General features: G+C 43.4%; 1 protein-coding gene across 1 annotated transcript in view; it reads right to left on the bottom strand.

Annotated features, from left to right (window-relative positions):
- ano1a (anoctamin 1, calcium activated chloride channel a) overlaps nt 1–15,706 on the bottom strand; it is a 109,244-nt gene that overhangs the window by 36,238 nt on the left and 57,300 nt on the right. The window contains 3 exon segments of the mRNA XM_080763836.1: nt 8,561–8,643; nt 11,802–11,962; nt 15,126–15,260. Of these exon segments, the coding sequence (XP_080619962.1) occupies nt 8,561–8,643; nt 11,802–11,962; nt 15,126–15,260 (379 nt within the window).

A 15,706-nucleotide genomic window follows, 5' to 3' on the forward strand; every position in this document is an offset into this window, starting at 1 on the left:
GGACATTTAGTGATACAATCCCAGCTGTCGAAATGAAAACAAGTGACTTGTTTTCGTCGCGGTGGGTTTGGTGTGCACTCAAATTATGGACGATGAAATGTATACAGAATTCAAGGACAGAGCAAATAAAAAAAAATCAATGTAAATCTCCTTTAGAGACATTTTCATGTAAACCATGTCTTTCTTTGTATCTAAACACACCACCATGGGACATGTGTAGAATCAGCGCAGGGACATTGGGCCTCATGCGCCAACCGTTCTTAAGAAGTTATTAAGAGGAAATTTGTTCTTAGACCCACTTAGGAAGTTTTTAAGAAGGTTTTGGTATCCCTCAATGTTTTCTTAGCTGTGATTTGTTCGTAGGTAAGAACAGAATCTACGCACACTGTGGAGCACTCTTAGGGTGCCTTTTTTGTTCTGAAAACATAAAGGAAAAACAGCGCCCTCTGCATGATGCTCAAAGTTTGGTTGAGGAAGTTCAAGTCAGTCCACAGCAAAATATGGAACATTTTACCACTTTAACCCATTTTATACTTTGAAAATAGCCAATCTACAAGCTCACAACACGTCCCATTACTGCCCATTTTGAGCTATTTTTGAAATATTTAGATAAATCTTCAAAACATAGAGCATCGAAGTCTGACGTCACTTTCAGTAGAGGGCGCTAATACACAGGTTCATGTATTTTTTTAGGTCACTTCATATAAGAACTGTGTTTGAAAAATAAACCGACCACCCCGGCCTTTCAGTCAGGGGAGTGGCTGTGCGTCGTTAATGATGTCCATTAATATTTGATACAGCCAGTTTCTGGAGAAAATGGAATTAATGTGGCCGCAAAGCCTTGAAACTACATATGAAGGCAATGTCGCTGCTAATATACGTCACGCCCAGCTGTCAACAAATTGCGTTCCTGAGATTCCTCGTTGACGTAGACTCAGCTGGCGGTGACTCGACTCGTACCAACCACGAAACATTAAATATCAATAAAATAAAAATAAACGTAATTAACATTCAGTTTCTGTTGTGCGACGGGCAGATGCAGCAACCCCGCCTACCCGGAAATGTAGTCTCTGGGTTGTTTGACTTGTTTATAACGCTTATTTTGTTACTCTTTGGGTATATTTGTACATTTCATATCCATATGAGTGAAAAGGCCGGGGTGATCGGTTTACTTTTCAAACAGTTCTTATATGAGGCGATCTAAAATCCCCCTATGGAGATTACAATGCAAACAAAAAGTACATGAACCTGGGGACTGACGCCCTCTACTGACAGTGACGTCAGGACTTCGGTGCTATATTTCCCTAGCAGAAAACAATTTCAGGTGGGGGTCTACAATTTGGGGGTTCTTGACATGAAAATGTTTGAGGACCACTACTTTAGAGTTTAAAGGGGGTGTCAGTGATTTCAGTCAAAAACCCTTAGGTTTCGTTTTTGCCTTGGGACACAAGCTTTCATCCAATCAGGATAGAGAACAAAAACGAAACCTAAGGTTTTTTGACCCCCAGGGGTTAACTGGGGACAGGGAGGAACTCCTTATATGGTCAGCACACTCTATAGTAGAGAGGATTATCACAACAAAACAAAAAAATAAGTGATATTTGAATTAAGTGAAATCACTGACTCTACCTTTAACAGGCCTGAGAATTCCAATCCAACCCAAACAGGCCAGTTGAGTTGAAGGCAAGCACCATACCAACCCCATAACCCTTTCACTCAACTTTATTTCTGTGTGTGAGCCTGAGGTCCTGTGATTTCTGTGTGCTGCAATCACACACAGGTGTGACTGCAGGCAAGGCCATGGAGTCATGCAAAACCACACCCACCTGGGTGAACACAGGTAGGAAAGTGAATTCCCAATGCCTTATATGGGATTGGTGGGGCGGTTCCCTATGGTAATTAGGATGCCAATTAGAATAGGTTGGGGCGTCTACCTATGATAATTTGAATGAACTGGCACACCCCTTCAAGTTACGAGGATTTGCATTCATCATCATAAGAACATGCTTCTCTTAGGAATTCACTTAGGAAGAAATGTAAGAGGAAAAGTTAGGAACTTATTGGCGCATGAGGCCCATTAAAACCAGTGTTTTGGTCTTTGGTAGCAGATGTTCTCGCGCGGCCAGATCGACTCAAGGGTTCACTGATGTTTCCTCCCCGCATGCGATATCATACGCGGGGAGGAAACATCAGTGAACCCTCGCTATGAGTCTGGCCGCGCCAGGCTAGCAGATGTTGCATTTTGAATATACACCCGCTTACTTCTCTAAGTGAATTCCTAAGAGAAGTCCAGTCAGATTGTCAATCTCAAACAATTGGTGGTTCTCAAACATTTCCATGTCAAGGACCCCCAAATTGACGGCCCATATGAAAATATGTTCTGCTAGGGAAATGTAAGATTTATCAAAATGTTTCGAAAATAGCCGATCTACAAGCTCAAAATGGGCAGTAATGGCACACGTTTGTGAGCTTGTAGATTGGCTATTTTCAAAGTATGAAACGGGATTCAAGTGGTAAAATGTTCCGTATTTTGCTGTGGACTGCCTTGAACTTCCTCAAGGACCCCTTGAGGTCTTCAGGCCAAACTTTGAGCATCATGCAGAGGGCGCTGTTTTTCCTTTATGTTTTCAGATTGCACTTAAGAACAAAAAAGGCACCCTAAGATTGCTCCACAGTGTGCGTAGAGTCTGTTCTTACCTACGAACAAATCACAGCTAAGAAAACATTGAGGGATCCCAAAACCTTCTTAAAAACTTCCTAAGTGGGTCTAAGAACAAATGTATTCTTAAGAACTTCTTAACCCGGTCGATGCCAAATTTTGCACACACACTCCCTGGATGCCAACGATGAACCTCTGCCTCACAATTTCCAAAACGGCCTGTTATAGTGCCACCAGGAGGCCGACTTTTGAAAAACACATTTTTGGATATTACTCCTCCAGATTCTGTCCACACACTATCTCTATAGTCACGTGTTCAAGATGGATCTGTCCGATATTTCATATTCCATCCTAATTGGCTAACATTGTCTTTCAAAGTTTGCAGGATTGGCCCTTTTGAAACGAAAAGCCTCAAATCGTAAACGCAGCGTGCCATTTACGTGAAATCTTTCACAGACTTTCCTACTAGGCTGAGGAATATATCCCACCCTTTTCACATTGGCCTGTTAGGTGGATTTTAGCAAAACACATTTTTGGAACAAAATGCCTCAAATCATACAATTGCCACAACCTGGCCTGGTGAGACCTGTGCCCCGAGGGGCACTTTTTCTAGTTTACTCTGATCGCTCTGCCAAATGCTTAAATTGTACAAATCCTGATTTGTACAATTCTTTCTTGAACAGAGCAGACAGGAGAGCATTACAATAATCACTCCAGCTGGTATAAAAGCAAGCGTTTTGCATCACTTTGGCAGAGAAATGGCCGGAACTTGGCAATTTATTTTAATGATACAAAGCTGTGTGGGTGACATAATTGATGTGTCCTTTTATTGCTGGATGTGAAAACTGCCAAGCAGCTCTCTCTCTGGGATGTGGTGCCAACAACCAGTACTTCTGTTTATTTGTAGGGACTCAGAGTAATAATTCTTCCAAGTGTTCATGTTTATTTGTAGGAAGTCATAATCTGTCCATGTGTTCGTGTTTAGGAAGTTATACTTCATCCATGTGCTAATGCTTATTCATAGGGAATTATAACCAATCCATGTATTATCAATAATTATTATCGTCAAAACAATAAGTTCATGTATCAACGAGGCTTATACATTCATCCAATGTTTATCTTCTTATCATCGGCTCATAGAGGTAATCCCAGACGTCCCTTTACCGGGCCACCATTAGCTACTTCTAACTGGGAAAATGGCCAGGCGTTCCGAGGCCAGAGTGGGGATATAATCCCTGGTCCTTTGGCTGCCCCGTCGGCTCCTCAGAGAGGGGCATTACCTTGAAGATCTCTAGGAGGCATCCATACCAGTTCTCACCATTCTGTGAAGAGTCGGCACCTGGCTCGTCACACTGATCTGTTCGTCTTTACCATATCCCTATATGGGACATGCCATCCTGAAACAACTAATTTCAGACATATCCACACAACCTAGTCATGACCAAAACCAGACGATCATTCAGTTGTCCTTGTATAATACGTATAGGTATCCACATAGACAACCTCCTTTGCTGGAGAGAACGTGTTCATTAAAAAGCATCAGAGACATATACTTGTTAAGGTGATAGGGGCTGTATATGGAGTGAGTAGCCAGATAATGCTGATGTTCTCTTGGGCAAGCCTATAGGGGAGCATCATTAGTTATGGAATTACAGCACGGTTTGACAACCTGCATGCTTGAAAAGCAACCTGCCCTCATGCACAAATCAGCTATGAAGGTAATAGGCTCTAAAGACCTATAGCTGCCCATACAGTCTGTATGAGCAGGCAGTCATGGAACAAAGCAACACAAATCATTGCGAATGCGGATTGTCAACATCCCGTCTTCTCTGAATATACGAACCTCTGCCATCAGGGAGACGACGCCGTGTGTCAAAGTGCAAATCAAACCATTCGAATCCATCAGTTGCTTCCAGACTCTTGTCAAGCAGCGGCGTCAACTCCGGGGAGTGCCTGAGGAGGGCTTAGGCGCCCACTGGCAAAAATAATAAGCCAAACGGCACCCACTGAGAAGAAGAAGGCTGAAGATCCCCTCCCTCCTGGTCATTTTGTCACGTAGTCACACACCTTTACGGGGGGGGGGGGTGCTTGGGCCACTGGGGGGGGGTGGGCGAACAGGTATTCATTAAAATGCTAATAAGGTGGCTTTTGTTCTACTGCCAGGTAGGGAGTATGTTGTATTGCAGACAGTACAGTAGCCTACAGGCTTTATTTCCATTTGACTACCGGTACTATGATGAAGCCACCTCCAGCCAAGACGAGATTCGTGGTGCCGACAACGTAGCTGCAGAGGCGGACAGCACTGTCAGCACCAACACAGCGGCTCTTTTAAGAGCTAATAATTCTAAAAGTGTCGTCACGTCAGCAGCAGCCAGGGGGGGGGGGGCGCAAATATGACCGCAAATATCAACCCACCTGGAAGGAGACCTGGATCACGTACAACTCTACTAAAGACAGATGTACAGTAAGAAGACATGTATTTAGAGCCTTTGCTCTAAAGCTGTGGAGCTGGGTGCTCCACTACCATCGAAATCAACACGTGAACAATATACATTGAACGCGTTTACACGCAAAGGGTTTTTCCTCCTGGCAAAAAAGCTCTTGAACGCTTCAAAAAGGCACCAGAAATGTGATGCCGCTAGCCATCAATAATAGCGTCAATACAGGCGTGAATGTGGTGGCGACAATGTCGGCTGGTAAAGCAAAGCAGATGGCTGAAGCAAGAGAAGCTTTGCTGGGGATCTTAACCATGCACTATCCATGTGATGAAAGCGCATTGTGTTCATTAGCAAACTGTAAATAAAGTACCAAACGAAAAGAAAAACTAAATCTTCTTTTCTTTCTTTCTTTCTTTTGTGAAGCAACGATAGCACTGTGCTCAAGACAACTTAACCCATCAGTCAGGGGGACAATAGAGTTTACCATCTCCCAGAACTGAACCTTGGAGCACGGCAGAAGGAAATGGAATTTCTGCAGATGAGAGCTGAGTAGGATAGTAGAGCTAGGTAGTATAGAGCGTTGCAGTCCCGCCCCCTTTCACGTCGACGCCAGGCCCAGGAAATAATTCCCAATGCATTTTTCCCATAGACGTTTCAAAAAGTTTATTTAAAGACGGTTACGCCGCAGACAAAGCCAACTGGAGTTGTGACAACTCATGACAACAAACACAATATTTTGGACCAAACAAATAATTATAAAGAAGAAAAACAACAAATAAGTGCCGTTTTCTTCTTCTTTCTAACAAACCCAAAAAAATGGTGTTTGTTGTCATGATTTGTCACAACTCCAGTTGGCTTTGTACGAGGCTTAAAATGTCTTTAAATAAATACTTTTTGAAAAGTCTATGAGGAAAATGAACGGGGAATAATTTCCTGGGCCCTGTAGGGGGCGGAACTGCGACGCTCTATTTAAACCAGGTTTAACCTGAGGCAGAGAGACCAAGGAATTATAGTGCAGCCCCTCAAGGTCATTGGTGTCAAAGCACTGGGATCCAACAGCAGAACGGAGGCCTTATAGCAACCTCAAATCATTCAGTGCTACAGACGAAAACATTACTTCTCAATGATGAAAGAATTGGTCCAAGGATGGAGGATTTGCAACAAAAGCTCTGTGCATAACTGTAGCCCTGGGTTTCCAGACAGTACAGACAATGCAAATCTGCTGCCAAGCAGATTTGCAGAGAGAGAGAGAGAGAGAGAGAGAGAGAGATAGACAGACAGAGAGACAGAGAGAGAGACAGAGAGACAGAGAGACAGAGAGACAGAGAGAGACAGCCGGTGCAGCAGTTGTGAGGTTAAGAACGTGGCACAAGAGCAGCAGATCTGAGGCTCATGGCTTGAGACCTTTAAGTTTGAATACAAAGGGTGATTGTAGTTAGTGAGCACTGAGCCGTGAGCAGCTGTGTCTGCAGCAGAAGATGCTAGGAAAGGTGTTCAAAGCACCCAGACAGGTTAACAATAACAAACCTCACGTTCCTCCTGCAGGACACAAAAAAACAAAAAACAAAGGGAAAAAGACATCAGTCACATTCAACTCTTCATTTAAGTCCTGATTTTTCAACCTGAAACCAATTGTTCTATTGTGTGGAGGACATCACAACGTCTGTCATAAGGTCATAAGGTAAGCCCTCTCATTTACGTTCCGGGTTTCTAGGACTGGCCCTATAATTAAATGCTCTGGGAGAAACTACTGTATGCGAGCTCTCGGTTGTTCAGACACGCAAGAAAAACTGTGACGTTTTATTTTCCGATTTTCACATCCTGCTCAATAGCAGGATGTGACTGAATAACAATAGCATTGAGTTTCCAGGTATTAATAAGATAATGTAGAGAAACTGCTTTTCATGCCTATTCAGTGATTTGCTTGTTTTTGTGTGGGCTCTGAATGTGCCAGCTTGTATCCAGTAAGACAATTAATAGGGCTGGGTGATATAGACACAATTAAACATCACAATGTGTGACCAAAATGCCTCCATATCAATGTTGTGACAATAATAGCATATTGTGACAATAGTATCTGATGATAATACAACTTTTCTTTTAAAGTTTTCAAAAATGGTCCAAAAAAACTATCTAACTAAACTATATCTAGTCTCAAATATATCCCCAGCCCTACAATGTAGCTTCTCATAGAAATCTGCACTAATGTGGGAACATTAAGTTTGACACGTTTTGAGCAGTCGCTCGGACTTAATGTATCATCATTACTAATATATAAACTGGAATAAATAGCCAGATGAGCTTTAACATGCTAATGGAGTCCATGACTCGGGCTCCATGGATCGAGCCTGATTCATGCATGGGCGATCATCACCTGTCAAAAATAGTGAACTACAAGCATGTGAAATAGAGAGAGAATGTCAGAGACACAAACACATGTGTTGGGGCGGGGGGATGTTTGCGGTCGAACCATTAAAGCAGTGGTTCGCAAACAGTGGCTCGGGACCTATTTATAGGGCACAGACCAATTTTTATGGGGTATATGACTAGAGTAAAAACCCAATTTTCTTTCCCTATACATTAAAAAACAAACATAAATAAAATAAAAATAAATTATAAAAATAACAATTGAATGATTATTAAAACAAACAAATCAACAAATCGAAGAAATGCCATGAATACAAAAATAATAATAATTAGGAAGTTTTGTTTGTTTGTGAATCTTCTTGGCGATGGTATTAAATTGTTTGGATTGTTTATTGTTAATTCCTTCAATTTACTGTAATCACGTGAGGAGTTTTTATTTTGTTGATCGTAGAATAGGCATTTATAAGCTTTCAGCTTCAGCCTATTCCTTTTGATCACCTCCAGTTCCTTTTTGTTATTGTAACCGTGTGTTAACAAATAGGTTTTATTGTTACTGTGAATATGATCAAATAAACTAAACTAAACTAAAAAGTAGTGAAAATAGCCAATCTACAAGCTTGCGACATGGCACGATATTTTAGACAATAGATATTTTCACTAGTTTGGACTCCCGGGCAAACGTCTAATCTCTCTTTTGGGTCTTGACCTTAAAGGTTTTGGAAACCACCGCTTTAAAGAATGTGTATCACTGGTTTCTTTCAAAAGTCGCCTGAAAAAAACATCAACCAAAGACCACAAGGGAAGGTAAATTCCCCATAGGTGTCATTCACACTTCACAGCCGTCTTTTTCTTCTTTCTACATTTTGTACAATACAATGTTTCGCATTTGTTCGACACGTATTACTTACAGTACTTAGTTATGCTATGTTGATTAAATAGGACCATAATGGAAGTCTCCAGGACTTTTTTGTGTTATCCTTTTAGCCTGACTGTACCATGCATGGTATGGCGATACAAAATGGATCATTTGTGCGTGCATTGCATCTCATTTCAGCTCAACATGTGTTCAGGGAGTTGAGAAAAGGTGTGGTCTCACCTCCTCCTCCTCGAAGCCCGTCAGGTCCCAGATGTAGTTCAGCCTCATCTGCCTCCTCTTCCAGTGTTCCATAAAGATTACAGCTGCACGCGCACACACGCACGCACACGCACACACACACACGCACGCACACACGCGCACACACGCGCACACACACACACACACACACACACACACGTTAAAATTACCGGCAACAATGCAATACACATAGCACGCGTGTTAGCAGATAGAGTATGTATGTGCGTGTGCAACACCCAACTGATCAATCTACATACATTACTGTAGAGCCAATTTGCACCAATTTATAACAGCTGCACTGAGGCTGCTGCATGCTCATGCCTTAATTCCATCCCACAGTTTCCTAAAGCATCATTTATACTCATTTATAAATATACATATTGTGATGTTGTGTTGCTTCATATAATAGCCTAATAATAAATAATTTTACTAAAAGACCAATGGCCGACATAAACCTTGATAGTGGTAATTGTGACAATTTGGTAATTTAGTATTCTAAAGGTGACAAACAGACGCTATAGCTGTATAGACTGTGATCTCTCTCTCTCTCTCTCTTCTCTCCGCGGTCCTTCTGCGGAGAACAGATGGCACTGGCAGGACATCAGACAGGAGGAGGAGGGAAGTGTTGGTGCATGTACATTGTGTGCGTGTGCGTGTGCGACTGTGCGTGTATTCACCCTCTTTGGTACTATTAACCAAAAAGCCATTGGCCCTGGTATAGCGTGACAGATTGTGCTGGAGTGTGTGTGTGTGTGTGTGTGTGTGTGTGTGTGTGTGTGTGTGTGTGTGTGTGCATGCCATGCATGCATGTTGTGTGGCATTTTAAAAAAAAAGCCAAATTCAAGGATGGTCAACGGGACACAAATGAGGCCCCCTGGCCTGCACACAGTACAATCCTCAGTGTTAATTTAACTCTGAAAGTGTGGTGAGGATTTTACTCTGCAGTTTGGAGAGGTGCAGGGTTACATAAACAGTCCAATTAAGGCAGAAAGCTCATGATGCTTTCAGGTGGTGCTGCATGGTAGGCAAGATATAACTTACAAAGAAAAAATAAAATTATATATTATATAATAATTCAATTTCGGGTTCCAACTATTGGTTCCTACAGACGTGCGCAGTCACACGCTAATTATTTATTTATTTAACAGCAAAATCCGGTGAAACACTGTTGTAAGGAATAGAGTAGCTGCGAGCGTCTCTCTCTCTCTCTCTCTCTCTATCGCATTGACGGGGGACGTTGGGGACGTGGGGGATCGTTTGGGGATAATTGCACTTCAGCCAGTCAATCAGTTAGAGAATAACACGCAGCTGATTGATCAGCGAACGGCCCCGGCACATCAGAGGCAGGATCTCACAGCTGTACAGAGTCGCTAATGAATTTCTCTGACTGCACTCCCAACGCACCGCAGTTGGAAAAAGGAAAGAATCACTTCTGTCCGTGGCAATAACCAATCCTATACACTTTGAATTGCACACACGCACATATAGAGCAGATATAGCCCTAATGATATAAAAAAATCACACCCGTGTGAAGTGAGTGGTGCAACTCCGTGTGGGGGTCCCCGGAAATTCCAGACCCCCAGGAATGCATGCGCCCAGGGGGCCAGGACGATTCCGGCGAGCCGCCCCACGTCCGAAACGGTTGAGAGATGACAGAGTTACCGTGTGGGGGTCCCTCTACTGTACCCTCTACTATACTGTAGCTGGCACACCATAAATCATCATATATACAGTTAATATGTGCGTTAGGTTGCGCACAAGTGGTGAAAAACAACCATGCTATTTTCGTGCTCATACCCAGGCACACACATATGTAGCTCCATAAGGGAGTGGTTGCCACTCAAAAAAAGTGTGTGTGCGTGCGTGCGTGCGTGCGTGCGTGCGTGCGTGCATATACATATAGGTATCGTTCCAAATGGTATAAAATAACCGTTTTGTTGGACGACAAATAGTGGACATATAGCTGATCTACAAGCTCATGATAATTACACTTTTTTTTCTTTTGTATTCAGAAAACTAGAATGGTTTCTTTTGATCTTTTGATTGCTGTAACATTCCTTCAATAAAAAACTACCGTAACGTAAAAAAAAACTAAAAGAAAATAGGGACACCAGGGTTAATGTGGTTAATGCACAGTGAGGTTTTGGTAGAGCTTTGGGTTGTGTACCATATTGGCGAGAGAGGGGGTGGGGAGCTAGTACAGCCCACATATAGACCCATGGAGGACCCTGCGGTCAATGAGGTTTATAGGGTTTAATGGCGCGTGACGGCATTACGCCATGCAAGTCACTGAAGCCAGGCAGGCGGCCATGCAAGCGGACTTGAGATCAAATTGATATTTTCTTCCTGCGTGCAATTTCATCTTCCCTCGGGGGCTCCACTGTTTCAACAACACCTTCTCCCAGTCCCCGCCGCAGCAGGGATCTTTTAAATATCGATTTAAATTCCGCTCACACCTCAACGGCTATACGCTTCATCAGGCGTGGAGGCAGAAAACAAAACGGTAGTTATTATTGTGTGTTGTTGTCTGTGAGGAAAATATTCCCAGTCCCAGCAGGTGGGGTGGCAACCCACGTCGTTCAAATACGAGCAGTTTAGTCGCTTTTACTTTAGAAAATAGTATTCTGGTAGCGCGACAGAGCAAACAATGTTCCTTACATTACACATGTGTTTGGTCCGATGTACTAAGTCTACAGTCTTGTCATGAGTGCCTTTATGTTTTTATATTTTTTTATAAATGGGGAGAGAGAGAGATGGTGGGGGTGACATGCCGTAAAGGCCGTCGGCCTTGTAATGTTTATCCATTTGACAGTTTAACCTTTCATCCAGCCTGAGCCACGGCACAGGCCGGGCCACAGGTTAGTTGTAACTTGTAACCTGCCAGGGGTTAGTTGCAACGTGCCATGCATATAGGGAGCGACAGGATCGTTTTAACCTTCCACGGGATGGTTTTAACCTGCGCGCAAGTCGGGAGCCACGGGTGTTGTCAAACTAATGACTGTCGGACTGTTAGTATGTCTAACCCAACATATGCACCCCACATTACACAGGTTCCTATGTAATTCCCATAACGCAATCAACCAGTAGCTGGCTTTCTACAAGTCCAATGTGAACCCATAGAGAGAGTGTATATGAACACCGTTCCTCGTTCTGAACGGATGGTTTTGATATCGAGATGGAACATGTATAACTGCTGTGTTCCTCCTCCTCCTCCAGTCCTCACCCCAGAGAGCCATGAAGATGGAGAAGAAGACGGTGGCGGGGTTATCGAAGAGGTGGCTGGCCCGCGCCGTGCCACACGCCGTCACCAGCTTCCAGTAGCTGCACGCGCGGTCACACAGTGGACACATGGTGATGTTGTTCCTGGCGTCACAGATCTCCATGCTGAGAGGGAGGACAGAGGGAGAGAGAGGGGGAAGGAAGGTAAAGGACACACACACACACACACACACACACACACACACACACACACACACACACACACACACACACACACACACACACACACGCACACACACACACACACACACACACACACACACACACACACACACGCACACACACACACACACACACACACACGTACGTCAAATAAATAACCAAACATCAAATGATCATTGAGAAAACCCATGCAATCAATTCTGCCCTATACAAAGCCAAGTAGCCAAAGTTTTTGGACAGAACTTATTTTTGTATCCTAAATGTCAAATTAGCCTTCATGATGTTATAGTGCAATATCACGTATTTTTCGATATCTCATTTGGCTGACCAGTTGAAACACTTTTTGCCGAAATTAATCCCCTTTATCATGCCAGCAGACACTACAGCCTATCGTCCATCCATCTAAAACAAGCCAAAACACATTCCATGTTCATAACTATAAGACTGAAAAAGCCACACATTCCTGCGATTCAAGCAACGTCGACTATTTCATACACCTTAAAAAAAAAAAAGACCGCCACACAAATCAGCACGAGGGATTTTTGGTGGACAAACTGTTGCAGAGTTTGACTTTGGGACAGGTGGACAACTAAACTAAACTTTGTAACCAAGTTGTTGCTGAATTTACCCGTCAAAATGCTTCAATGTATAGATCGAGGATTAGGTTGTCGAGCGAGCCTGTATGCACATTACCATTGACTAGCCCTAATATAGTATAGATTTGATTACTTGTGGGAACAGATGGTTCTCCATATTGTTCTGCTAAATTAATCAAAACAAACCATATGATTTCTCTCACAGAGAACTTCCTGGTATGTAATTAATAACTTAGCCTGCTTGCCCTCAATGTATGTTTTTGACCAGAAGAATGTTACACCATATGGAAGTTTTGGAATATAGCCATGGAATGTTCTACTGCCCTAAATCAACCACACACACACACACACACACACACACACACACACACACACACACACACACACACACACACACACACACACACACACACACACACACACACACACACACACACACACACACACACACACACACACACACACACACACACACACACACACACACACACACACACACACACACACACACACACACACACACACACACACACACACACACACACACACACACACACACACACACACACACACACACACACACACACACACACACACACACACACACACACACACACACACACACACACACACACACACACACACACACACACACACACACAGAAAAGAGAAAGTAATCTCCATTTCTCACCATGTCTGTTTACACCTGAGACACAGTCAGACTGCAGAACAGGTCAAAGTAAAGACAGCCCTGCAGTGTATTATCTATCCTCTCCTAAAGGTTACATGTCTGACTCACCTCAACTGTCAGGGAACACTTTGAGTGGTGGGTTAGACGACTACATTTGTTCCATGCTGCCTGCCATTTTCGACCCATGGCAATTTGCATGGATCTGTCAAAACGGATCTGTCAAAACAGATCCGTCAACAATGCAAATGCCATGGCTTTTTCCACACACCACCCTCTGCTGCGCTGTCACCCGGAGGTATAAGGAACAGCTCAGCTGTGTTATGAACATTCATAGAAACAGTCAGTAATTGATTGAGGTGCCGGAGTTAATCCAACTAAAAGTCACTCTCACGTTGTGTCAGGCACAAAGTCACAGAATATTAGACAGACAGTATACTGCCCAGCTCGGTTAACAACACAGACAGACTACTATAGAGAGAGAGAGTGCATCTGTGAAAGTTGAATTAATAATACATAGCCTAAAATGGAACATATTGATTTGTATGTGCATTCTTACACCACCTAGATTTCCTGGAACGCAGCGGTATAGCCAAGCTCCGGCCAGCTCAGGCACACATTAAGCCCCGACTACAGCTCGGCATTCAACATGACGCTTTCTGCCAAAGCTCGATACCGAAGCTCAGAGATCTGGGCCTGCACCCAACCATGATGTGATACTGCTAGATACTGGACTTCCTGTTGGGCTGTGGCCAGGATGGCAGATTGGGCAGCATTAAATCAGACTTGCACTGACCATCCAACACATGCAGGAGCCCCTCTGGGCTGAGGGCTATAAAAGCCCTATCCTCTACTCCCTGGAAACATGCAACAGTGTAGCTACACAGCACAGGTCTTTGCCAGGAGAACGACCTCTCTCTCAATGCCAACAACAGGGCCAAGGAGATGATCGTGGACTTCAGGAAGGCAGAGGAGAGAGCACTCCCCCGTCGTCAACACCAATGGCGTTGCAGTGGAGAATGTCAGTGACTCGCAGTACACATCGCTAAAGACGTCAAATTGGACACATACCATGCACATGATGAAAAGAGCTCAACAATGCCTCTGCTGCCTCAGACGACTGAAGACATTCAGTCCACTGTCCAGTCCACACATCCATTCTACAACGTCTATGTTGACCAGCCTCCTGACAAGCCCACAACACCACTTGGTAATGGAACTGTCTTCGACAACAAAGCGCTACATCATGACGCCAGATCGACTGAGATGAGCCTTCCCTCCCTACTGCATATATGAGATGTATGTTTTGCCTAGTATAGCCAAGGCTGAGCAGATCACCACAATCACCACTCTTGCTACCACTGAGCGTTTCACCAACGGGACAATTATATATTTTTTGTAATTTTCATAATGTTGCCGATGTCTGAGGTGTGGGTGGGTCTTTCAGTACCTCCGTGATGCTCAGTGACATCATACAAGGTATAGGTTTGTTTCCCTGCCCACATCCACTGGTGTTTTCTACAGGCAGGTGCTTGGGTGACTTTCACCCGTTTTTTAGTGTTTTGTTTTGTTTTGTTTTGTTTCTCTAACACTTATGATTGGTGTGTGTGATGATAATAATAAACTATGTTTAGTTTACTAATAGTTCATTCTTTAATAGTTTTTTCTTTAAACTTTTCATCCCACAATTTTAGTAATAGTTAATTTTCTCATGGAGAGTGCATGACCAGTCTTTAAATAAAATAAATGTGTGTAAATGGATGGTATTGTGTGTGTGTGTGTGTGTGTGTGTGTGTGTGTGTGTGTGTGTGTGTGGGTGTACCTGGGTATGTCGTCGTCGACAGTAGCACAGCCGTACAGAAACACGATGACTCCAACGATGGCAGCGGGTATCAGCATCTGCGTGTAGACGCCCAGCCACGCAAAGTAAAGACCCACCTTCTCCCCAAAGTACTTCCTGTGGGATAACAAGACAGCAAAGGGTTAACTTATTTAGAGAAAGGGTTTCGACCAGATGTCCAAAACTGTTACTTTTCCCATATTTAGATTTTAGAATAGCAAAAGTGGCAAAGCTGTGAGCCAAGCTGTGAGCGTGTGGATCTGTTCTACTGTTGATGTTTTTCTGTGATGCTGTAGTTAGTATGATCAAGTAGCAGGGTAGGCAACGTTAGGCACGGGTGCCAACATTGGCACACAGGGGAGGCTGATCACTGCTGGCACACTGGCATAAGTGTGAGACAGAGAAGTTTTTTTTCTTTTAAAATTAAATATTATTAAGTTTAGTCAGTAAATTAAATCCACTAATGCACATCTACAAATGTCATCCTGCACCTAATTGTATACATTCATTCAAACTCCTAACTCATGACTGGGGAGAGATCCTGGGAGATAGGTGGGTTATTT

This window comes from Protomyctophum bolini (genome assembly GCF_963924005.1).
Source record: "Protomyctophum bolini genome assembly, chromosome: 1".
Lineage (NCBI taxonomy): Eukaryota > Metazoa > Chordata > Actinopteri > Myctophiformes > Myctophidae > Protomyctophum > Protomyctophum bolini.